The sequence below is a fragment of the Schistocerca nitens genome, chromosome 9, assembly GCF_023898315.1.
Source record: "Schistocerca nitens isolate TAMUIC-IGC-003100 chromosome 9, iqSchNite1.1, whole genome shotgun sequence".
In the NCBI taxonomy this organism is placed as follows: Eukaryota; Metazoa; Arthropoda; class Insecta; order Orthoptera; family Acrididae; genus Schistocerca; species Schistocerca nitens.
The window spans coordinates 425,680,840-425,707,020 of NC_064622.1; the positions used below are offsets into that span (position 1 = coordinate 425,680,840).

Genomic DNA, 26,181 nt, shown 5'->3' on the forward strand with positions numbered 1-26,181 from the left:
TATGAGTCCTCTCCCTCCTTGGTTCCCCCCTTTTCGTTTCTCCTCCCCCCTCCTTCTTTTTCCCCCTCCTCTAGGTTCCCCCCCCCCCATCTGCCTTTGGCTTGGGAGTGTCATCTTTGTGCCGCCGTTTTCGTGCAGTGTTTTACAGTGAGTGTTTTTACAGTGAGTGTTCCGTGTTGTGCCTTTTGGGAAGTGCTGCGAACGGCCATCGTACTGTAGCTGGCTGTGATTTTTTTTTTATCTCTTGCGAACAGAAACCAGACTGTCACCATGTTTTTTAATTGTCTGTCTACTACGTTACTTGTCTGATTCCTGTGTATTTTATTAACATTGCCAACCCCTTTTGCTTTCTGCTTTAACTTTCCGCGTTTTTCCGCCATTTTACACTTTAAGTCACCGTTTTATCGCCTGTTTTTCTTGTTTCTTTTCTTCTTCCGTTTTTAAAAAAGTCTGTAGGCTGTAGAGCAGCGTACTAAGCTGCTGCCAGCCCGCCCCCTTTGAGGGGAATTGAAAATCAATAAAGAAAAAAAAGGAAAGAATCAGATGCGCCAGCAGACGCAGCATGTTGACGTTACCTGAAAAGGCGCTTTTAGTGAAGCTCTATTATCAGAATGGGGAATGTGCTAGTTCAGCGTTACGATCCTATCGCCATAGGAAGGGGATTCGAACCTCGGTTGACAAATGAAGCTGTGGCGAGAATGATTTCGAAGTTCGAAGCCACGGGTTGTTTAGACGGTAGACCCCGTAGTGGCCGACTGAGCACAAGGCGTAATGCTGCTGAGACAGTTAAGGAAGAAATGGAGACTGTAGCGGGTTCTTCTGTGCACGGGGAAGTCAGCGCTCGTGCAGTCGCACGTCGCACCGGCATTCCATACACTACTGTTTGGTTGGCACTGAGGCATACCCTTCGATGCTATCCGTACAAAATCCATCCGCATCATGAACTGTTACCTGGCGATTCAGTGAAGTGGAGGGGATTTGCGGTGTGGGCGTTTCAAAAGATGGCGGAAGATGACGATTGGTTGAGTATCGTGTTGAGGACGGACGAAGCTCATTTCACGCTCCGAGGGTCTGTCAACGCCCACAACTGCAGAATTTGGGCTACAGAAAATCCTAGAACTGTCGTGGAAACTCTATTGCACGACGAGAAAGTCATGGTATGGGTTGGATTTACCACATCTACCGTTATCGGGCCTTTTTTCTTCGAGGACATGCGAGATTCTGGTTTTGTAACTACTACCGTGACGGGTGAGAGGTACGCCGCTATGTTACAGAATCGCATCATCCCCAGCCTGGCTGATAAACACCTGCTGGAACGTACGATGTTTATGCAGGATGACGCTCCATCCCATATTGCTGGACGCGTGAAAGACCTCTTGCGCGCGTCGTTTGGTAATGATCGTGTGCTCAACCGCCACTTTCGTCATGCTTGGCCTCCCAGGTCCCCAGACCTCAGTCCGTGCGATTATTGGCTTTTGGGTTACCTGAAGTCGCAAATGTATCGTGATCGACCGACATCTCTAGGGATGCTGAAAGACAACATCCGACGCCAATGCCTCACCATAACTCCGGACATGCTTTACAGTGTTGTTCACAACATTATTCCTCGACTACAACTATTGTTGAGGAATGATGGTGGACATATTCAGCATTTCCTGTAAAGAACATCATCTTTGCTTTGTCTTACTTTGTTATGCTAAAGCGCCGGCCGAAGTGGCCGTGCGGTTAAAGGCGCTGCAGTCTGGAACCGCAAGACCGCTACGGTCGCAGGTTCGAATCCTGCCTCGGGCATGGATGTTTGTGATGTCCTTAGGTTAGTTAGGTTTAACTAGTTCTAAGTTCTAGGGGACTAATGACCTCAGCAGTTGAGTCCCATAGTGCTCAGAGCCATTTGAACCATTTGTTATGCTAAATATTGTTATTCTGATCAGATGAAGCACCATCTGTCGGACTTTTGTATTTTTTTTTTTTGGTTCTAATAAAACCCCATGTCATTCGAAGCATGTGTGTCAATTTGTACCTCTGTATCTACATTATTCCGTGATTTATTCAGTTTTCAAATTTATACTGACTTTTTGATCACCCGGTATATGGATACTATGCAAATCACATTTAAGTGCCTGGCAGAGGGTTCATTGAACCACCTTCACAATTCTCTATTATTCCAATCTCGTATAGCACGCGCAAAAAACTATCACTTATATCTTTCCGTACGAACTCCGATTTCCCTTATTTTATCGTGGTGATCGTTTTTCCTTATGCAGGTCGGTGTTAACAAAATATTTTCGCATTCGCATTCTGAGGAGAAAGTTGGTGATTGGAATTTAGTGAGAAGATTCCGTCGCAACGAAAAACGCCTTTCTTTTAATGATGTCCAGCCCAAATCCTGTATCATTTCTGTGACACTCTCTCCCATATTTCGCGATAATACAAAACGTACTGCCCTCCTTTGAACTTTTTCGATGTACTCAGTCAGTCTTATCTGGTAAGGATCCCACACCGCGCAGCAGTATTCTAAAAGAGGACGGACAAGCGTAGTGTAGGCAGTCTCCTTAGTAGGTCTGTTACATTTTCTATGTGTCCTTGGTTAGCCTTCCCCACAACAGTTTCTATGTGTTCCTTCCAATTTAAATTGTTCGTAATTGTAATATCTAGGTATTTAGTTGAATTTACGGCTTTTAGAATAGACTGATTTATCGTGTAACCGAAGGTTAACGAATTCCTTTTAGCACTCATGTGGATGACCTCCACTTTTCGTTATTTAGGATCAACTGCCATTTTTTGCACCATTCAGATATATTTTCTAAATCGTTTTGCAATTTTCTTTCCTTCTTCTGCTGATTTTATTAGTCGATAAACGACAGCGACATCTGCAAACTACGGCTGCTCAGATTGACTCCCAAATCGTTTATATAGATAAGGAACAGCAAAGGGCCTATAACACTACCTTAGGGAACGCCACAAATCACTTCTGTTTTACTCGATGACTTTCCGTCAATTACTACGAACTGTGACCTCTCTGAGAGGAAATCACAAATCCAGTCACATAACTGAGACGATATTCCATAAGTACGCAATTTCACTAAAAGCCGCTTGTATGGTACAGTGTCAAAAGCCTTCCGGAAATCCAGAAATACGGAATCGATCTGAAATCAGTAGTACTGAAATCAGTAGTTTGTAACCATGTGAGCTGCAGCCTCAGTTGTCAACATTGCTCCATTTACCACACTGACAATGATACAGTTGATAGGAATTTAGGTTTCGCGGCCGTTGGCTATCAAGTTAAAAATTATTGGGTTATGGTACCGACCGACAGAGATCGGCCTGTTCTCAAAAGAAGGCCTCAGCAAGAGGGCCGAAAGGATGCATTCAAAGTTTTTCAAAACCCTATACGATACGAAAACCCAAGAATTTCACGTGGATGTTTTCACATATGACTTCGCTACTCGTGTCGAACGCGGGAGCTTCCCCTCGCCACCTTCTGACAGTGAACAGCTCGTGGTTTGACCATAGTAAACCACCCTCCATTTCTCTGTTCCCGCCCGATTTCTACACTACTTGCTAATATCTAGAGAACATTACCACGTATTACAATACGGGGTTTCACGGCCTGTATTTGCGACCTTCATTAATTTTGTTGTATAGGGGCTAGGACGTGCTCCAAGGAACATTTTTGTGCTTAACGTTTCGTCTCTTAATGCTGGAGACATCAACAGAGGCTATAAAAACTCAGAGAGCAGTGTGGTACAGTAAACGGTGGGAGTCGAATGTGGATGGGGGCTGTGTGGGCCTAAATGCTTAACAATACTGCAATATTTACTAATCAATTTCAACAACTCTAAACACATACACCGGACAACACAAGTAAGGTATCCAGCGCTCAGGTTAACAGAATCCAATACTATAATACGAGGTGCATTCAAGTTCTAAGGCCTCCGATTTTTTTTCTCCGGGCTGGAAAGAGATAGAAACATGTGCATTGTTTTAAAATGAGGCAGCGTTCATTGTCAATACGTCCCAGAGATGGCAGCACCGTACGACAGATGGAATTTTACCGGCAGCGGCGAGAATGAGAACTGTTTTAAATACTTAAAATGGCGACGTTTTCCTTACTTGAACAGCGTGCAATCATTCGTTTTCTGAATTTGCGTGGTGTGAAACCAATTGAAATCATCGACAGTTGAAGGAGACATGTGGTGATGGAGTTATGGATGTGTCAAAAGGTTTGTGGGTGCGACAGTTTAATGAAGGCAGAACATCGTGTGACAACAAACTGAAACAACCTCGGGCTCGCACAAGCCGGTCTGACGACATGATCGAGTAAGTGGAGAGAATTGTTTTGGGGGATCGCCGAATGACTGTTGAACAGATCGCCTCCAGAGTTGGCATTTCTGTGGGTTCTGTGCACACAATCCTGCATGACGACCTGAAAATGCGAAAAGTGTCATCCAGGTGGGTGCCACGAATGCAGACGGACGACCACATGGCTGCCCGTGTGGCATGTTGCCAAGCAATGTTGACGCGAATCGACAGCATGAATGGGACTTTCTTTTCGTCGGTTGTGACAATGGATGAGACGTGGATGCCATTTTTCAATCCAGAAACAAAGCGCCAGTCAGCTCAATGGAAGCACACAGATTCACCGCCACCAAAAAAATTTCGGGTAACCGCCAGAGCTGAAAAAATGATGGTGTCCATGTTCTGGGACAGCGAGGGCGTAATCCTTACCCATTGCGTTCCAAAGGGCACTACGGTAACAGGTGCATCCTACGAAAATGTTTTGAAGAACAAATTCCTTCCTGCACTGCAACAAAAGCGTCAGGGAAGGGCTGCGCGTGTGCTGTTTCACCAAGACAACGCACCCGCACATCGAGCTAACGTTACGCAACAGTTTCTTCGTGATAACAACTTTGAAGTGATTCCTCATGCTCCCTACTCACCTGACCTGGCTCCTAGTGACTTTTGGCTTTTTCCAACAATGAAAGACACTCTCTGTGGCCGCATATTCACCAGCCGTGCTGCTATTGCCTCAGCGATTTTCCAGTGGTCAAACCAGACTCCTAAAGAAGCCTTCGCCGCTGCCATGGAATCATGGCGTCAGCGTTGTGAAAAATGTGTACGTCTGCAGGGCGATTACGTCGAGAAGTAACGCCAGTTTCATCGATTTCGGATGAGTAGTTAATTAGAAAAAAAATCGGAGGCCTTAGAACTTGAATGCACCTCGTATAGAACTCGCGATAAAATACTCTAATATGCCCCTGTGAAAGTCACCAACTATACAAAAAGGAGGCGACAAATATACCAAAAATAGTTCACAACAGTAAAAAGGAAACACACAATAACCTGTCAGACCAGAATACTAAAGCTTAAAATATACCCAACCAAAGCCGACACTGTAACTAAGACTAACCAAGCATTTAACAAGGGAGTGACCCACAAGCCCAAGTTTCCTTCTGGTTTGCACAATAAATGAGAATAATTAAACAGTGAACATCAGTTACAAGGAGAGATTAGAATTTCCTTGAAAACAACAACAATAAAATAAAAATTTTCAACTTTAATACACTAGGTCCTACAGTTCCTTAGCCGTATTTCATAATTGTGACTCATTGGTAACTTAATTCCCTCAACCCAGACACAGTCTGCACTACAAGAAGGCATTGGTAACAACGCTCGTAGGCAGAAACGTACAACAGTACTAGACTCCTGGCTGCACTGTTCTGCCGGCCGAAGTGGCCGTGCGGTTAAAGGCGCTGCAGCCTGGAACCGCGAGACCGCTACGGTCGCAGGTTCGAATCCTGCCTCGGGCATGGATGTTTGTGATGTCATTAGGTTAGTTAGGTTTAACTAGTTCTAAGTTCTAGGGGACTAATGACCTCAGCAGTTGAGTCCCATAGTGCTCAGAACCATTTGAACCATTTTTTTTGCACTGTTCTCCCTGGAATCATGAAGCCAAGCACCGTGCGCTGCTGCAGATGGGAATGATGCCCCATATTGACGGCAATCCATCGCCAGCCTCGACTGGAAGCCCACCAGGCTGCTTCGCTCCTTTACTCTATACCAGTTGTTCTCCTCCGAAATAGCCAGCTATATTGCCTCCAAGCTGGCCTTCTTGACAACAACAAAACTTATAACCAATGCTGATAGGTCGCTAATAAGTCACAAGATGATAGTGAACTTCTTTATTGCATTACGAGTTTTGGGCGTAGCCAATCATCAGATGATCAAACTACAAAATTTATGAAAGAATATTAGACGCAACCAATGTCAATGATAAGACCAGTGTGGATTATTATGTGTTACACTAATCATGTCTAATATTTTTCATCAACTTTGTATGTTGATCATCTAATGATAGGCTATATTCCAAACGGACAAGACAATAAAGAGGTACAACTGCCATCTGACTGTTATTAGAGAGCTATCAGCATTGATTATCATTTTTATAAGTATCAGTACAGCCGAAAACCTCATACACATCATTTTGTCGTATTTAAAAATACTTCTTGATATTGCTTCCACTCTGCCAAAGCTCCATTCTCATGACGACAACAAAGCCGCTCCACATATAGGCCGAAACTGTACAGTCTTACAGGAAATAAAGAAAATAGCAGCTAAAGGCTTCAAGAAATCATTCAAAAAATTCATCGCAGCTGCCGACCCTATCGCACTGACAATTATAGACTCTTTCCTGGGCCAGCCAAGCAAGGATGTAACGAAACCCAGCCAGTGCACCATATGTTGCCCGGTGCCTGGCACTAAGACTTGTTCGCTTACTGTCCACTGTCTCCCCAGTACTGGTACCAAGTTGATGCTGCTTGCCTTTACTCAGCAGCGACTCCTGTCTTCTTTACTGTCTGACAGTGGCTGTTGTACTCCAAGACATGTTGCTCGTCGGACACTTGCGTGTCGGACAATACCCTGAACTGACCAACATAAAGACGACCAGTCAGTGTGCCACACACATGTCTCGTTCACAGCTGCATTCAGTGGCCCCTGTTGCTGGCTCCGTAAACCAGACTCCTCCTCGCTGTGACAGCAAGCCGCTCCAGTAGTACTGTGACCGGCTATTTCAGACACGCTCTGCTTTGGCGGAAGGCAACCCGTACTGTGACCGGCTATTTCAGGCACGTGTCTGCTTTGGCGGAAGGCAACCCCCGCACTGGAACCTACAGTCAAGGAAGACGGGAATACTACAGTGGCGAGCGTTATTAATTCACGGCACAGTAGTTGCAAACTGTATACATAGTTAGGATCATGGTGTTTGCTTAAGTTTCAAACTGCTTTCTCAGTCTTAATAGCATCAAATTTTGCAGCATTAGGATACAAAACCTTAGGCGTCTGCCTTGCACCATGGTGTAATTTCCAAAAAATAAAATTCACGAAGGACATATTATATCTGTCTCCGCATTACAATGTTCTACATAGGCTGCACAAAATATAAGTTTGGGCCAACAGTTAACCCGAATTGTGCATCCTCAACAGTCATTACTATCACAAGATGTTGAGGCCTCTTCGGGCTGGGTTTTCAACAGCTATTACCAGCTGGTGCGACCTGAGAGTCTTCCAGTCAAATTATCGTGTGTAGTTATTGCTTCCATGCCAAAACCACAAGGGGTATACAGGACATTTCTTAATTCAGCTTATATATGGAGGAGACAGAAGTCATGGGATGCTTCCTAATATCGTGTTGGCCCTTATTTCGTCCGGCATAGTGCAGCAATTCCTCGTCTCATGGGCTCAGCAACTCGTTGGAAGTCTCCTACAGAACTGCTGGGCCGTGCTGCCTGTATAACAGTCCATAATTGCTAAAGTTTTGCTGGTGCAGGATTTTGTGCACGAACTGACCTCTATATTAAGTCCCATAAATGTCTGATGAACTGCTCGAATTGTCCAGTCGCGAACAGTTCAGGCCCAGTGACATGGCACATCGTTATTTGCAAACATGAAGTCCATGAATGGCTGTAAATGGCCTCCAGATAGCCGAATATAACCATTTCCAGTCAATTATCGGTTCAGTTGGACCAGAGATCCTAGTCCATTGCGTGCAAATACAACCCACACCATTATGGAGCGACTACAATCTTGCACAGTGCCTTGTTGACAACTTGGGTCAATGGCTTCATGGGGTCAGCGCCACGCTCGAACACTACCATTACCTCTTACCATCTGAAATCGGCCTGATTTGACCAGGCCACGGTTTTCCAGTAGTCTAGGATCCAGCAGATATGCTCACGAAACTAATAGAGGCGCTGCAGGTGATGTCGTGCTGTTAGTAAAGACACTCGCGTCGGTCGTCTGCTGCCGTATCCCGTCTGCTGCCGTGTCGTAACAGATACGTTCGTCCCACGTTCCACATTGACTTCTACTACACTCCTGGAAATGGAAAAAAGAACACATTGACACCGGTGTGTCAGACCCACCATACTTGCTCCGGACACTGCGAGAGGGCTGTACAAGCAATGATCACACGCACGGCACAGCGGACACACCAGGAACCGCGGTGTTGGCCGTCGAATGGCGCTAGCTGCGCAGCATTTGTGCACCGCCGCCGTCAGTGTCAGCCAGTTTGCCGTGGCATACGGAGCTCCATCGCAGTCTTTAACACTGGTAGCATGCCGCGACAGCGTGGACGTGAACCGTATGTGCAGTTGACGGACTTTGAGCGAGGGCGTATAGTGGGCATGCGGGAGGCCGGGTGGACGTACCGCCGAATTGCTCAACACGTGGGGCGTGAGGTCTCCACAGTACATCGATGTTGTCGCCAGTGGTCGGCGGAAGGTGCACGTGCCCGTCGACCTGGGACCGGACCGCAGCGACGCACGGATGCACGCCAAGACCGTAGGATCCTACGCAGTGCCGTAGGGGACCGCACCGCCACTTCCCAGCAAATTAGGGACACTGTTGCTCCTGGGGTATCGGCGAGGACCATTCGCAACCGTCTCCATGAAGCTGGGCTACGGTCCCGCACACCGTTAGGCCGTCTTCCGCTCACGCCCCAACATCGTGCAGCCCGCCTCCAGTGGTGTCGCGACAGGCGTGAATGGAGGGACGAATGGAGGCGTGTCGTCTTCAGCGAAGAGAGTCGCTTCTGCCTTGGTGCCAATGATGGTCGTATGCGTGTTTGGCGCCGTGCAGGTGAGCGCCACAATCAGGACTGCATACGACCGAGGCACACAGGGCCAACACCCGGCATCATGGTGTGGGGAGCGATTTCCTACACTGGCCGTACACCACCGGTGATCGTCGAGGGGACACTGAATAGTGCACGGTACATCCAAACCGTCATCGAACCCATCGTTCTACCATTCCTAGACCGGCAAGGGAACTTGCTGTTCCAACAGGACAATGCACGTCCGCATGTATCCCGTGCCACCCAACGTGCTCTAGAAGGTGTAAGTCAACTACCCTGGCCAGCAAGATCTCCGGATCTGTCCCCCATTGAGCATGTTTGGGACTGGATGAAGCGTCGTCTCACGCGGTCTGCACGTCCAGCACGAACGCTGGTCCAACTGAGGCGCCAGGTGGAAATGGCATGGCAAGCCGTTCCACAGGACTACATCCAGCATCTCTACGATCGTCTCCATGGGAGAATAGCAGCCTGCATTGCTGCGAAAGGTGGATATACACTGTACTAGTGCCGACATTGTGCATGCTCTGTTGCCTGTGTCTATGTGCCTGTGGTTCTGTCAGTGTGATCATGTGATGTATCTGACCCCAGGAATGTGTCAATAAAGTTTCCCCTTCCTGGGACAATGAATTCACGGTGTTCTTATTTCAATTTCCAGGAGTGTATTATTTCACGCAGTGTTGCTTGTCTTTTAGCAGTGACAACATTACGCAAACCTCTCTGCTCTCGGTCTCTAAGTGAAGGCCGTCGGTCACTGCGTTGTCCGTCGTGAGAGGTAATGTCTGAAATGTGGTATTTTCGGCATACTCTTGTGGATTTCGGAATGTTGAGTTCTCTAACGATTTCCAATGAATTGTCCCCTGTGTCTAGCTCCAACTATGAACCCGCTTTCAAAGTCTCTTCCCGTTGTGCAGCCGTAATCACATCGGTAACCTTTCCACATGAATCACCAGAGTACAAAGGACAGCTCCGCCAACTCGCTGCCCTTTTTACCTTCTGTACGCGATACTACCGCCAGCTGTATACATGCGAATCACTGTCCCATGACTTTTGTCTCCTCAGTGTAGATTCCAAGGATATGTAGAGGCGTCTAGTAAATAATACGTTGAATGGAAAGTATTTCTGTTAGACAAAAGCAAATGTATCGAAACTCTGTCTCCCATTTCAACGTCTGCTGGGTAAAACAGCTATACTGCGTTACGTCTGTGAAAAGATTGTTGATGGTATTCAACAGCAACCAGCCACGCCCAAGTTCCAGATTACTTTATTGAAAAAGCACCGTTAGCGGATTCTAATTAATACAATTCAACAGCAGAGGACTTTCACACTTTCGTCAAAATACATCTCATGTTGGTTTCCTGGTGACTTGACGCTACTGTACGCCACCAACAGTCTTTACCGCACGACAACTACGTCGCCATCCACGTTTTTATTCGACAAAATTGCGCCTGTGAAAAATCTGAGCTTAGTATTAATACTATCCGTCGTTAATTTAGAGCACGGCTAGCAAGGGTCCCAACCCACTTCCCCGGTGCGCGGCTGAAATTATTTCTACATTTATCGATGACTCTCCATCTAAGAAAAATTGTTGTGGTAGAGAGTCAAATGTTTTTTGCAACTCAAGAAATACTGCCTGTGGAATATGTTCACTGTCTGTATATATGGAGGATCCATACCGTCACGAACAGCTCAGTAGGTACACATCTCTCAAGTGCACCGTCAACTGTTTAACTTGACCCACTCCAGGTCTAAGTGTTTCAGGTTCCTCACTGAGATATGCTATTAATGCTTCCATATATTGTTTGTTGGCCGTGTAAGTCGTTCTACTTGTTTTAGTTGCCCTTCGCACTTTGCTAATCACTGTTGATACAGATGCCTCGGGGTCACTGGTCGTGATGACGACTGTAGAAATACAAAGAAAAACAAAACATTATGTCCTGTGGATAGGGAGGATTCGTCACCTGGCTGTTTAGTGGCTTGTGCTGTACTATCTAGGTTCGTGGCGATAGTAAAATAAATGGCAGTTTGAGGGCTGCCGCACGTACAGCTGAAATAAACGGTCTGTGTACTGAGATTACGCTATCGGTACAGCTGGTGGCCCACTACACAAACACTTTTACGAGCAGCTGAACTTGTCAGCGGGCCTCCAATGGCTATATTTTCCCTCGAGTACTGTTTCACTCTTTCGCTCTAAATTCACCTCATTACTTTCTCTTTCAGGCTGTTTCTTTGCAAGTGTGTTAAACGTTTTGCACTGTTATTTTGTATCGTTTGTGTTCCAACAGTTTTTTATAATACTGTTATCATCATCCTGCTTGCATGTTTGAATGATCTGTCTGTTCTTTTCTCCACAGACTTCTAGGAAGGCCCAGAAATCTGCTGTTTAGATAGGTTTTTCATAATATGCCTCGTTAGACATTTATCACCCGTTATAAGAATATTAAAATATTCTTCGAGTTTATTTTCTTTTGACGAAAGTATTCAGTTATAAATGCGGCCATGTCTGCTTACGTAGTTGAGTGGGGTATATAGGTTTCGACTTCTATCGTTGGTTCTCAAGATGTACGCTGTGCGCCCATGCAGTATTCCTTGGGGATCTTCACATGACAACTTATAGGAAGTGTCTTTTTAACTACGGCGTAAACTGAGAAACTAAAGAATTAGCTGTAGGCGTCTCTGACAATTCATCTGTGAAGTGAGACGTTAAGCAATGCAAGAGTTCTTCATAGGAAGAGTTGTTATCTGAGATTATTTTGTTGCTGGATTTCAAGATCATTGGCCTCGTTCCTACCGCTATATGCAGTATTGCCGATTTCTAGTATAAAATACCAAGATAGAGGAAGTAGATCAGAGGCGATAAAATTATCTAAAAATATCAAAAATGGCGAAGGTACACAACTAATACTATATAGAAATGAAAGGGAATAAATTTTGTCGGGATATCCGGAAATACGTCAGTTATGTCGAGTTAAAAATGGTGGGAAATTCGAATAACTCTATTAGCTTATTTGAAAACACGACAGGGAAAATTTAGATGGATGAGATGACGGATCTTATGTGCTTCTCTTAAGAGAAAAAATGGGAGGAAATTCAAAATAGGTTAATTGCGCTAAGTTAAAATGGCAGCTATATGGAGCTTCTTTCACAGTGACTTCCCACCCCCCGCTCCCCCCTTCTTCCCCCATCATGTAGCAATGGGTTTCAACTTGCTCTTCGCCTACTCCTCCTGTTTTATATTCTGTAGTTTTCAACGAATGACAATCCTGTGACAGTGATACAGGTCTCTTCGTTGCCTGAGACTTGCACGTAGATTTTCCGCTCGAAAGGCAAAGTTACCAAACAACATTATGTTGTATTTTTGCATACTGGACGCAAGAATTGGTCATATCTAAAGACTTTTGAGATGGATATTTCATTCTCTAATTTCGTTCGTTTACCGTTTTAACTTATCAGAAGTGGTTTACTTCTGCTTTCTGCGGTTCTTTCCCATCACAAATATTTCAGAAATATACAAGAGAAGGATGGAGGGTCAATGACCTTGAAACTTGACATCATTGCGAACGGTTCCAGGACTGTTAGTAGTTTTCCTCAGTTACTTTGACAGTGGAAGGATTAGTAGAGGCGGAAAATTATAGGAAAACACAGAGAGTAGACGTGCAAAATAAGCCATCAAGCTGCATTGTAACGATTCCGACTGCAGCTCGTAAAAAGTTAATGTCTCGGTGGTACCATCTTTTGCTACTTCTGTAGGTTGTGTATAATACCTAACCAAGATATTATTGGTTAAACTACTATCGCAAAATAAGAGCCTAAAGTAATGCATCATAACTTCTTCACTTTGTATTTATCTTAAGAGATGGTGCTGCTGGTCCAGTTATTGATAATAATAAATGAATGAACTGCTTTATCTTGCGTTTCATAAGTGCCTTCTGCAATTAAAACTATGCAATATTTCATCAAGTAACCCGATGTGTATTCTGTCTATACAACTTATTAATCCTTAATTGCTTTTCTTAAATTCTTATTCGCATTTCTTTTACCAGGCATTAATAACAAAATGTTTGCTAAATTATTTTGGACGGCAACTCTCATTGAAGCGTACTTTATTATTTTCATATATGCTGTTATGTGCACTAAGTACTGTTAGCCATTCTCGGTTTTACCAGGTAGACTTCGTTTGAATCATTTTGGTAAATTCAAACACGTTGATAGTCAAAAATGGCTCTGAGCACTATGCGACTTAGCTTCTGAGGTCATCAGTCGCCTAGAACTTAGAACTACTTAAACCTAACTAACCTAAGGACATCACACACAGTCAAGCCCGAGGCAGGATTCGAACCTGCGACCGTAGCGGCACACGTTGATAGTCGTCCTCAACTCACTCACAAGGTAATAGTCAGCTTTTATATTTCCTATTGCTCTTACAAAACATCGTGAGTTAAATTAAATTTCAAAAATAACTCTAAGAATACTTCTGCTATTGAACTAGAGTTATAAGGAGTGAGGCAGTATACGACAGGCCACCGTAAATACATTGCGTACAAATATTTCTAATATCCTCTAGTTGTCAGATTACTTCTTACTGTTGTGACTTGGCAAGACAGCCAGGCCACTCGGAGGTAGCCCAAAGGCACGCGTTTAAGCTCACGCAGACTGGCGTGAGGTCTGGAACAGGACTATGTCTTGAGAATTGCAAATAAAGTACGAAGATCTTGGAATACTTAACATTAATCCATAATTGGAGAACATCGCTCTTGATGATACATAATTTATAATTTCAATATAAACTGGTAATGGCGCCTTGCTAGGACGTAGCAAATGATGTAGCTGAAGGCTATGCTAACTATCGTCTCGGCAAATGAGAGCATATTTGTCAGTGAACCTTTCCTAGCAAAGTCGGCTGTACAACTGGGACGAGTGCTAGGAAGTCTCTCTAGACCTGCCGTGTGGCGGCGCTCGGTCTGCAATCACTGACAGTGGTGACACGCGGGTCCGACGTATACTAACGGACCGCGGCCGATTTAAAGGCTACCACCTAGCAAGTGTGGTGTCTGGCGGTGACACCACACTTACTATGAATTTAACAATTGTGTTGCTGATGAACACGACGAAATACATCGGCCAGCTCTGAGAGAAATTAGAATGTCAGACTTAATTGACAATATACTTTTCGACATAACGCACTGTTGCAGCAAGTGGCAGTTCACAGAGGTGCGTGACACTTATACTGACATTGACCTAACTGCCAGTCCCGCATTCATGAAGGCCAGTCTCACGTTCTCAACATATTGAACTCACCTGACCTTACCGCTAGAGCAGTTATTCGTACGGTAAACTCTAATATGTGAGTTCTTTCTGATTGAGTTTTCAACACAACCACACTTCAGGGGTTTCAGTGTAACCATAAATAAAGAGAAACTACACGCATTAAAAAAAGGTTTGCGTCACCTCGGTACCGGAACCTGTACAGAAAATTGGAATAGAGATCAACATAAACATCATTTCCGCCCTTTTTATTGCTCATGAAAACCACACACTGCATGTTGTACCACCATACAGCGAGACCTCCAGAGGTGGTGGTCCAGATTACTGTACACACCGGTGCCTCTAATACCCAGTAGCACGTCCTCTTGCATTTGCATTAATGCATGCCTGTATTCATCGTGGCATACTATCCACAAGTTCGTCAAGGCACTGTTGGTCCAGAATATCCCACTCCACAACGGCGGTTCTGTGGAGATCCCTCAGAGTGGTTGGTGAGTCACGTCGTCCATAAACAGCCCTTTTCAATGTATCCCAGGCATGTGCGATGTGTTTCATGTCTGGAGTTCATGGTGGCCACACTAATCGAGCGATGTCGTTATCCTGAAGGAAGTCATTTACAAGATGTGCAGGATGGGGGCGCGAATTGTCGTCCATGAATACGACGTGCTTTGTGCATTTTCAACTTTTCGCAGCGTAATGAATAATCCATTAAATTTCGGGCATGCAGCCGAGCAAATAAAATTTCCTCTACTGGTATTTCGGCCGCGTATCGTCAGGCCATCCTCAGAGCGAGTCACAAGACTGACGACAAGGTGAAAAGCGCGGCCTTCTATGCTCCACCGCGGCGGTACTACGCATGCGGGTCACAGATGCTGGTCGATGGCAGAGACATATGCTTACACATGCGCCCCCTGTGGCGAAGGCTTATCGATGGCTTATCGATGTATGATCGGCGGCGGTGACACGATGACGACTTCTCTGCAGTTTAATTACTCCAAGAGCCGGATTCCATGCTTTGTCCAAATTAAAACCATTATCTCTGTTTATTAAATTGTTAGCCAATCGAATTTCTATAGCTTCCTTGAATACAGATTCCCAAAAAGAAGAGGTGGATGTTAAAATCTTCACATCACTGTAATTCATGGAATGATCTATATCAATACAATGTTCGGTCACAGCTGACTTGTCTGGTTGTAATAAGCTTGTGTATCTTCGATGCTCCACACACCTCTCATGAACGGTGCGTGTTGTATTTTTAAGTCAAATGGATATTCTCCGCAACAAATTCGCAGAGCATTCGTTGCAAAACCTAAAAAGCAGGTATGTGATGGGGAAGAAGATAGTAATTTCTTCAGATCTATTGCGTTTTTGCCCTATGTGGGTGCTCTTCCTTCAAAGATAGGCCGTATTCTTGAGGAACACTGTGTTAAGGTGATCTTACGCCCCCCCCCCCCCCCCCCCAGCTTTACTCGGCTCTGTGAAGGACGATTTACTGCTTCGTAAAGCGGGTGTGTATCAGATTCCTTGCCGGCCGGTGTGGCCGTGCGGTTAAAGGCGCTTCAGTCTGGAACCGCGTGGCCGCTACGGTCGCAGGTTCGAATCCTGCATCGGGCATGTTAGTTAGGTTTAATTAGTTCTAAGTTCTAGGCGACTGATGACCTCAGCAGTTAAGTCGCATAGTGCTCAGAGCCATTTTATCAGATTCCTTGCGGAAATTGTGAGCAGTCATACATAAGTCAAATAACACGCACCGTTCATGAGAGGTGTGTGGAGCATCGAAGATACATGTATTGATACGGGTCATTCCATGAATTACAGTGATGTGAAGATTTTAACATCCACCTCTTCTTTTTGGGACTCTGTATTCAAGGAGGGTATAGAAGTTCGATTGGCTAACAATTTCCTCTTCGGGGAGGAGATGGTTTCATGGGTCCATAGTTTGGACAAATTAAGACACCAGAGAGCAAGACTATTGAGCTCCTTGAGTTTCTTACTGCAGTGCCGCGACCATGGAGTTGTCCCAAAATTTGCAACGTTGGTTCACTTTGTTAAGAACGCTGCAGTAAATGGAATTTTACATAGGGCTGGTTCCGCTATTGTCAGAGAAAGAATTCGTTTTACTCGTCGGAAGTTGGACATTGTTTCTGAACGGCTGTATCATCTGCATCTGAAGGTAGCAGCTGTTTTATCTCCTGGGACTGGATCGATGGCACGACATGGGCTGACTGGGTTCGCGAAGTGGCCACAAAAAGACAGATTACCAAGTACAGCCGATTCGACAAGCCTTCTCAGGTGGACTCTGTTATTCGACGCCAAGTCATAAATTTGACGGGTAAGAATCTGGACGAAGCTACGTTGTAAAGGGCTAAATTTTGCCCCTACTCCAAAGACTTTGCCGATATCATCTTTCATCAGTGACATTGAAGAAGCTGTCCGACCACTACCAGAGGAGTCTGCGGAAGAAATCAGACGAGAAACCTGTCAAGCAATCACGAAGCATCGTCCACAAAAAGCAATGTTTCCAATGAAGAAAGACGTGCGATACGAAATCTGCATGAAGATACTGATACAGTCGTCCTGCGTGCTGATAAAGGTTATGCTACCGTCCTTTTGCCTCAGGAAGTCTACAAGGAAAAGATATGTGGTCTACTTAGTTCTAGTGCATACCGGAAGATTAACAAAGATCCTACTAACAAGGTGACAATAAGGATTGCTGCCTTGCTGAACGCTTCATCACTACCGAAGGAAGTCATAAGAAGTTTAAAAGTACGAGGTGCAGTACCACCGAGATTTTATGGTCTTCCTAAAGTTCACAAGATGGGTAAGGATGAGCGTCAAGAGGACTTGTCTATGAGACCTATAACGAGCACTATTGGTTCACCAACATATTTTTCTGCCAAATATTTAGCTTCCTTATTAAAACCATTGGTAGGAAAATGTAGTCATCACATTCGTAATTCTATGGATTTTATTCTTATACTGCAAGGTACTTTTAAAGGACTCTTTATCTCTTATCAGCCAACATTTTGATAAGAGCATTACGGCCTTATTTGAACATGTGCTTTTACCATCTTATTTTCAGTTTAATGGTGAATTTTATGAGCAAATTGATGGTGTTGCCATGGGAAGCCCCCTCTCTCCTCTGGTAGCTAATTAATTCGTGGAAGACTTCGAGACAAGGCACTGGACTCAGCAAGTTTTAAACCTACGGTCTTATGGAGGTACGTGGACGACACATTCGTGGTATGGCCCCATGGTATGGATGAATTACATCGCTTTCTTGAGCATTTGAATTCCATCCATGCTAGCATTAAATTTACTATGGAAATATAAAGAGACGGCTGCCTCCCGTTTTTGGATGTCGTCGTTCGCCGTAAAAGTGATGGCACATTAGGACATGCCGTATATCAGAAACCAACGCACACAAATCTATATCTTCATGCCAGTAGTTGCCATCACCCTTCACAGACCATAGGTGTCCTTAAGACCTTAGTGCATCGGGCGCACTGTATATCCGATAAAGACAATTTGCAAGAAGAGCTCACATACCTTAAGGGTATTTTTAAATCGAATGGATATTCTCATCAACAAATTCGTAGGGCATTCGATGCAAAACCTAAAAAGCAGGTATGTGATGGGGAAGAGGATAGTAATTTCTTCAGATCTATTGCGTTTTTGCCCTATGTCGGTGCTCTTTCTTCAAAGATAGGCTGTATTCTTGAGAAACACTGTGTTAAGGTGATCTTACGGCCCCCCACGAAGATTGCAGCTTTACTCGGCTCTGTGAAGGACGATTTACTGCTTCGTAAAGCGGGTGTGTATCAGATTCCTTGCAGAAATTGTGAGCAGTCATACATAGGTCAAACAACACGCACCATGAGAGGTGTGTGGAGCATCGAAGATACACACGCTTATTACAACCAGACAAGTCAGCCTTGGCCGAACATTGTATTGATACAGGTCATTCCGTGAATAACACTGATGTGAAGATTTTAACATCCACCTCTTCTTTTTGGGAATCTGTATTCAAGGAAGCTATAGAAATTCGATTAGCTAACAATTTAATAAACAGAGATAATGGTTTTAATTTGGACAAAACAAGGAATCCTGCTCTTGGAGTAATTAAACTGCAGAGAAGTCGTCATCGTGTCACCGCCGCCGATCATACATCGATAAGCGAATCGACTGTCTGTACGCCTTCGCCACAGGCGGCGCACGTGTAAGCATACTCGTATGTCTCTGCCATCGACCAGCATCTGTGACCCGCATGCGCAGTACCGCAGCGGTGGAGCATATAAGGCCGCGCTTTGCATCTTGTCGTCAGTCTTGTGACACGCTCTGAGGATGGCCGGACGATACGCGGCCGAAATATCAGTAGAGGAAATTTTATTTGCGCGGCTGCATGCCCGAAATTTAATGGACGACGTGCTTTGCCAATATGCTGCCGATATTGTTCCACTATCGGTCGGAGGATGGCTTTCACATATCGTACAGCCGTTACGTACAGCAGTTCATCTGTAAATCGACGATAACATCGTCCCATTTTCTTTGATGACACTTAATGCGCAGCTCCCGAACTGGGTAATGTTACGATATGAATGAACTTTAAAGAGAATTCAGCATTCAATAAGTCGTTCGGATAATTTCCGGAATTCCAAAAATCAGCTCGAAAACTAATGCAAACGTTATCTCCAACTTGCTGGCCGCATAGCATACGTTAATACATTATAGATACCTACAACCTTGTAGCAGGACACCTCTGTTTGTATATATAGGCATGAAGTACTGAAACGGTTAACATATACAGGGTGGACCATTTTAATCCGTAATGGGGAACAACTGGGGATAGAGGTGAGATACAGCAAAATAATTTGCATAAAAATTGAAAATGGCAAAGGGGATTACGCATTGCTACTTTTGGCCGTGACCTTGAAAGTGATTTTCAAGGCGATCTGGACGCTGAAGAATTTTTTTTTAACTGATAACCCTAATGTCTGATTTAAGATCTGATAAGAGCGGCAAATTTTTTGTATAAAATGATACATTATTCAACGTCATGGCAAGGTTCAATGAAGGTCAAACAAGTAAATGTGTTTTGAGTTCTAATAGGGATTAACTCGTAATAGAGGGTGGACATAGCAAAATACAATGGAAGGGGCATCCCAGGGAATGAGAGACGAGGGGACTTGTAACTCAATGATCTACCAGAGGTTAAAAATACCGCTTCAGTTGTAAAGTTTTTTTTATTTCTCAGTCATTAAAACACGATTGGTTTCGGTTTCTTACATTATCATCTTCAGATGTTACAACTTTGTGCTATGCCCCGAGCGCCGCCATGAAAGAGCCCTGCACTCGCTGGTGATACACCGGTGCTATATTCGTCGGTGTACTGAAAAACGCGCCCAGTGAAAAACGCGTCCAGTGAGATTCGCGCCCAGAAAGGGTCAAGGACGGGTCCGCTAATCCCCTTGCCAGGCAGACAAAAGAGTTGAGGGTAAGCTACCTGGAGGTTTCTGAGCTGGAGTTTTCAGCTTTCAGACAGGGAGAGAGAGAGAGAGAGAGAGAGAGAGAGAGATAATTAAGTTTCTACCACACACCACTTCAAACTGCAGTAAATACAAGAGAGTACATTCTTTTGCTTCACTTGCAGTACCATTCAGCAGTCATTATCAATATCATTTTCATTATAGCAACTACACTTCTTGAATATACTCTATACTTGGCGATTAGTAATGTCACTTAATTTTAACTCTTAATTTATAAAAACTAGCGAGGAAAATAGGGTGGTGACTCTTGAATGAGAAGTATAATTGTAAAGGGTTGACTCTGAAAGGGGTTCGCTTTTGTTTTGGTGTATTGTAAAACACATATACTGTATTTTAAAAATAATCTGATTTCCATCACACTTTATCCAGGCTTTGGACTGGCTAAAGAGCAAGTCATTTAGGGGTGTTTAAATTCAGCTTATAAGCATCGTCAATATTTTTTAAAATATTTATTATTTTTTACATAAGTTGCTATTTACATTTGAACACTACTGTATCTATATACATCTTCTGATAAATTCAGTCAAGTTTCTGTAGATAGGATATGGCTTTCAAGCAATCCTTGATCTCACCATCCTCGTCGTATTTTTTTACTATTTTTCCCAACCTTTCATCACGTTTCATGTAGATTGTTTTTTTTCCGTTTACCTTCCATACCCAGTTCTGCCCTCATTAAGGCGCACGCTGAATTTTCTGCCTCTCTTTTCAAACACCTAATAACTTCATTAATTTTCTGATTTGGTTTAGCAAGCATGTTATTAATTTTGTGGTGCCAACCTTCAAGAGCGTTGGTTGTTCGGTGGCGCCGTTTGTGGCAACTCCAAAGATTGAAAGGGGTTTCTTCATTTTCCAACCATCTAACTACGAAGTAGTCAAAAAGTTCAGAAAGTTTGGGGATATCTGGTGCATGTGAATGTATCTCCAGCCAATCATCACATACATCTTCAGGCCTTAGAAACGCCAGTGCAGCACACATGCGAACATGTTGTCTCATTTCTTCGTTTTCTTTGTATTCACTTTAAGTCCTAGCTCTTGAACTTTTCTCCAGAGACACTTTTTCATATGGAAAGAACATCCATGTACTTCAGCTGTCGGAAATACAACTTAAATTGCTGAAATCGCAGGTGATTCGAAGTCTACAGTCACGTTTGCAGGTTTCCATTCTGGAATTTTTTCCATCAGATTTCGGAAAAGACGGACGTACGTCTCTTTTCTTTTGTTTGGCTATAGTGCAAAGGCAACTGGATAGATGTTTGTCTCATCATTTTTACTCCCAAAGTCGGCGTGAATGGTGTATATTTGCGAAAACTGTTTGCTGCAGCACTTGAAAGTACCATCCATAAAAAAGTCTTGTTTATTCCTTAGAGCCTCTCTTCCTGCCCTTCCGCTAAAAACTATTATCCTCTCTCCTAGTTTGTCGTCCCTTAACAGAAAACTGCTGCCATCGTTCATAGCTAGTAAATTTGCCTTTAGGTCAATTTCTTCTTTTGTCGGTAGATCTCTCTCATTTCCCTGTGGTTTTGCCCGCTGGTAGTACAAAGCTCTCTTCCTTGTTTGCTGCTCTGGCATTTCAGTGACAAAATCATAGCCTCGATTGTGCAGGCAACCCAGCTCCTGTGAATATATTTTTGAAATAGACGTCTCTTAGTTTCTTATCATCTTCTATGCGTGGTTAAAAGTCTTCCTATCTTCCAACTGAGTGACATCCGGAGGTCCACATTGATGCTCGAATGAAAGAAGTACTGTCGAATCCTTCGTTTTCAGCATTCCTCGGTAGTGGTTAGCTCTCTGTCTTGAACAGCGCCACGTTACTGTTCGATCTTCTTTAGTGCTCTTCACTATGTAAGAATAACCTTCGTAGTGGCAACATGGATTACCATGATTAGTGGTTGAAAATTCAATATCTGAACTACTGTGTCAAAAATACACGAATCGCGCGATGTGAACTCTTCGACAGCCAGAGCGGCACTAAGGCTGTGTTTGTGTATCAGACAGTCGGCGGTTGTGCCTACTACCAGGGGAGGGGGGGGGGGGGCGGTCTCTGTGTCCGAGGAGCAGGTAGTTTAATATGATTAGGACGGCCCGGGCGCGGGTAAGCCCGACACCAAGGGAGCAGGTATTGGGCGCGAATCTCACACATTTCTGGTTGGACACGAATCTCACTGGGCGCGATTTTCATAGATTCGTACTCGTCCACAGTGGCGCTCGGGGTCATAGCACAAAGTTAAAACAGCTAATGACGGGCGCCTAAGAGCCCGAAGTAGGTCGTGTTTTAACTACTGAAAAATAAAAAAAAAACACTTTACAACTGAAGCGGTATTTTCAACCTCTATTACAGTGCTCAATTTCGGATGTTCCTCCAGCAGGATGTTTTCAATGATCTACGTTTTATTTATGTTTGTAAATGTCAAAATGACATTATACTTTGTGATGTATTTATTTTTGATAATAAACACGTTAATTAAAACTTAAAGTTGAAATCTCTCTCCACTCTTTCCTGCGTCACAAATGAGGGTTTCCATCAAATAAAACTCGACATTCAAATGATCTTCGATAATTATCTTTAAAATCGTGGTTATTGGTAATAATATGTCACCCCTTATGCCTCCTCCAATTTGTATCTAACATTGTACTTTGCCCTATCCATCCTCTGTTCCGAATTAACCCCACTAAACCTAAAAACATATTAACTTATTTGACCTTCATTGAACCTTGCTACGACTGTGAATAATGTAAGTAAAATATGCCGCTCTTTTCATGTCTTAAATAAAAATCACGGTTACCATTTTAAAAAATCACCTTAATCTCCAAAGCACCTTGAAAATCACGATCAAGGTCGCGGACATTAGTAGCAATGGGTGATCCTCTTTGCACCCTACAACTTTTTGTTGTATATCATTTCTATACCGAGTTATTCCTCATTATAGATTAAAATGGTCCACTCCATATGTAAGTCCGGAGCAGTGAAAAGATTAATAAATAAATTCCCTACTTTCTGCATCAATAAAATTTAAGATGAAGGCTGGGTTCGCTAAGGACTCGTCCACAGAATCCAAAGTGCTGTCCACCGCTGGAAACTATGTAATTAAATTCTACTTCGGGTTCTTTTCCAGTACCCTTGCGCCTGTGCCCCCTCCCTGGAAAAACGATGGAAGTCAGTACAATGAGAAAGTGCTTAGTAAGCGTCTTCTTCCACACATGACCAGCCTGTAGTAGTGCCGTAAATCACACCTCGCAGCTGTTTCTCTATGTTGTGTTGTTGTTGTGTATATTGTTTTACATAAAACATTTTTTTCACATGAGGCGCACATTTTTTCAGGTCGCGAACTGAACTTCAAGAAGTCGACGAAAGAGGAAACCTTCGCTTATGGAGTGAAGTACGACTACAACAGTGTCATGCACTATTCTGCGAATGCCTTCTCCATCAATGGACAGCCCACGATCGTGCCAGCAGTAAGTTGAAAATTAATTGTGCCCCCAATACGGGCATCTAGAACTTTCACGTGTACTGACAGGCATTTTTTTATTGTCACATTTCAAAACAGGCGCGATTTGATTTGCCATTTAATTTTTCTTCACTTGGTTCTTTTACAAGGTGACAATTATTGAACTATATGAAATAAAATCGTCCTGGCTTCTGAACGGTTTGCATTAGGACGTTCAAACTGCACTGTTGGCTGCGGAGTATGATGGGAATTAGTATGCGCCTGCGCACGTGTCTTGTTGTTGTCGGCCACTTTCATTTAGATGCGTTCGTCAATAAGCAAAATGGGTGTATTTGGAGGACTGAGAGCCCGCATTTTTCTCTTCATCCTCAACAGGTACTTTGTGGTGTGCCATGTCCAGGCAAGGAATAATCGGTGCTATAAACCTTGATGCATGCAGCTTTACTGTATGGTTAAATGATGATGGCGTCCTCTTGGGTAAAATATTCCGGAGGTAAAATAGTCCCCCATTCGGATCTCCGGGCGGGGACTACTCAGGAGGACGTCGTTATCAGGAGAAAGAAAACTGGCGTTCTGCAGGTTCAAATGGTTCAAATGGCTCTGAGCACTATGGGACTTAACATCTCTGGTCATCAGTCCCCTAGAACTTAGAACTACTTAAACCTAACTAACCTAAGGACATCACACACGTCCATGCCCGAGGCAGGATTCGAACCTGCGACCGTAGCAGTCACGCGGTTCCGGACTGAGCGCCTAGAACCGCACGGCCACCTCGGCTGGCCGTTCTACGGGTCGGAGCGTGGAATGTCAGATCCCTTACTCGGGCAGGTAGGTTAGAAAATTTAAAAAGGGAAATGGATAGGTTAAGGTTAGATATAGTGGGAATTAGTGAAGTTCGGTGGCAGGAGGAATAAGACTTTTGGTCAGGTGAATACAATGTTATAAATACAAAATCAAATAGTGGTAATGCAGGAGTATGTTTAATAATGAATAAAAAAAGTAATAGGAGTGTGGGTAAGCTACTAGAAACAGCATAGTGATCTCATTATTGTGGCCAAGATAGACACGAAGCCCACACCTACTACAGTAGTACAAGTTTATATGCCAACCAGCTCTGCAGATGAAGAAATTGATGAAATGTATGATGAGATAAAAGAAATTATTCTGGTAGTGAAGGGAGACGAAAATATAATAGTTATGGGTGACTGGAATTCGAGAGTAGGAAAAGGGAGAGAAGGAAACATAGTAGGTGAATATGGATTGGGGGAAAGAAATGAAAGAGGAAGCCGTCTGGTAGAATTTTGCACAGAGCATAACTTAATCATAGCTAACACTTGGTTCAAGAATCATAAAAGAAGGTTGTACACATGGAAGAATCCTGGAGATACTAGATACAGATAGATTATACAATGGTAAAACAGAGATTTAGGAACCAGGTTTTAAATTTTAAGACATTTCCAGGGGCAGATGTGGACTCTGACCACAATCTATTGGTTATGAACTGTAGAGTAAAACTGAGGAAACTGCAAAAAGGTGGTGCCGGCCGAAGTGGCCGTGCGGTTAAAGGCGCTGCAGTCTGGAACCGCAAGACCGCTACGGTCGCAGGTTCGAATCCTGCCTCGGGCATGGATGTTTGTAATGTCCTTAGGTTAGTTAGGTTTAACTAGTTCTAAGTTTTAGGGGACTAATGACCTCAGCAGTTGAGTCCCATAGTGCTCAGAGCCATTTGAACCATTTCTTTGCAAAAAGGTGGGAATTTAAGGAGATGGGACCTGGATAAACTGACTAAACCAGAGGTTGTACAGAGTTTCAGGGAGAGCATAAGGGAACAATTGTCACAAATGGGGGAAAGAAATACAGTAGAAGAAGAATGGGTAGCTCTGAGGGATGAAGTACTGAAGGCAGCAGAGGATCAAGTAGGTAAAAAGACTAGGGCTAGTAGAAATCCTTGGGTAACAGAAGAAATATTGAATTTAATTGATGAAAGGAGAAAATATAAAAACACAGTAAGTGAAGCAGGCAAAAAGGAATACAAACGTCTCAAAAATGAGATCGACAGGAAGTGCAAAATGGCTAAGCAGGGATGGCTAGAGGACAAATGTGAGGATGTAGAGGCTTATCTCACTAGGGGTAAGATAGATACTGCCTACAGGAAAATTAAAGAGACCTTTGGAGATAAGAGAGCCACTTGTATGAATATCAAGAGCTCAGATGGAAACCCAGTTCTAAGCAAAGTAGGGAAAGCAGAAAGATGGAAGGAGTATACAAGGTGTTACAAAAAGGTACGGCCAAACTTTCAGGAAACATTCCTCACACACAAATAAAGAAAAGATGTTATGTGGACATGTGTCCGGAAACGCTTAATTTCCATGTTAGAGCTCATTTTAGTTTCGTCAGTATGTTCTTCCACCTACCATGGAGCACGTTATCATGATTTCATACGGGATACTCTACCTGTGCTGCTAGAACATGTGCCTTTACAAGTACGACAAAACATGTGGTTCATGCACGATGGAGCTCCTGCACATTTCAGTCGAAGTGTTCCTACGCTTCTCAACAACAGATTCGGTGATCGATGGATTGGTAGAGGCGGTCCAATTCCATGGCCTCCACGCTCTCTTGACCTCAAACCTCTTGCTTTCATTTATGGGGGCATTTGAAAGCTCTTGTCTACGCAACCCGGTACCAAATGTAGAGACTCTTCGTGCTCATATTGTGGACGGCTGTGATACAATACGCCATTCTCCAGGACTGCATCAGCGCATCAAGGATTCCATGCGACGTAGGGTGGATG

The 26,181-nt window shown here is 43.9% G+C and overlaps 1 protein-coding gene across 1 annotated transcript in view; it reads left to right on the forward strand.

The window, feature by feature from the left end:
* The window catches only part of LOC126204293 (hatching enzyme 1.2-like), a 160,020-nt gene that overhangs the window by 116,577 nt on the left and 17,262 nt on the right, over positions 1 to 26,181 (forward strand). Inside the window, exon 5 of the mRNA XM_049938681.1 lies at positions 23,261 to 23,394. Coding sequence (XP_049794638.1) covers positions 23,261 to 23,394 — 134 coding nt within the window. The remainder of the gene's footprint in view (positions 1 to 23,260; positions 23,395 to 26,181) is intronic.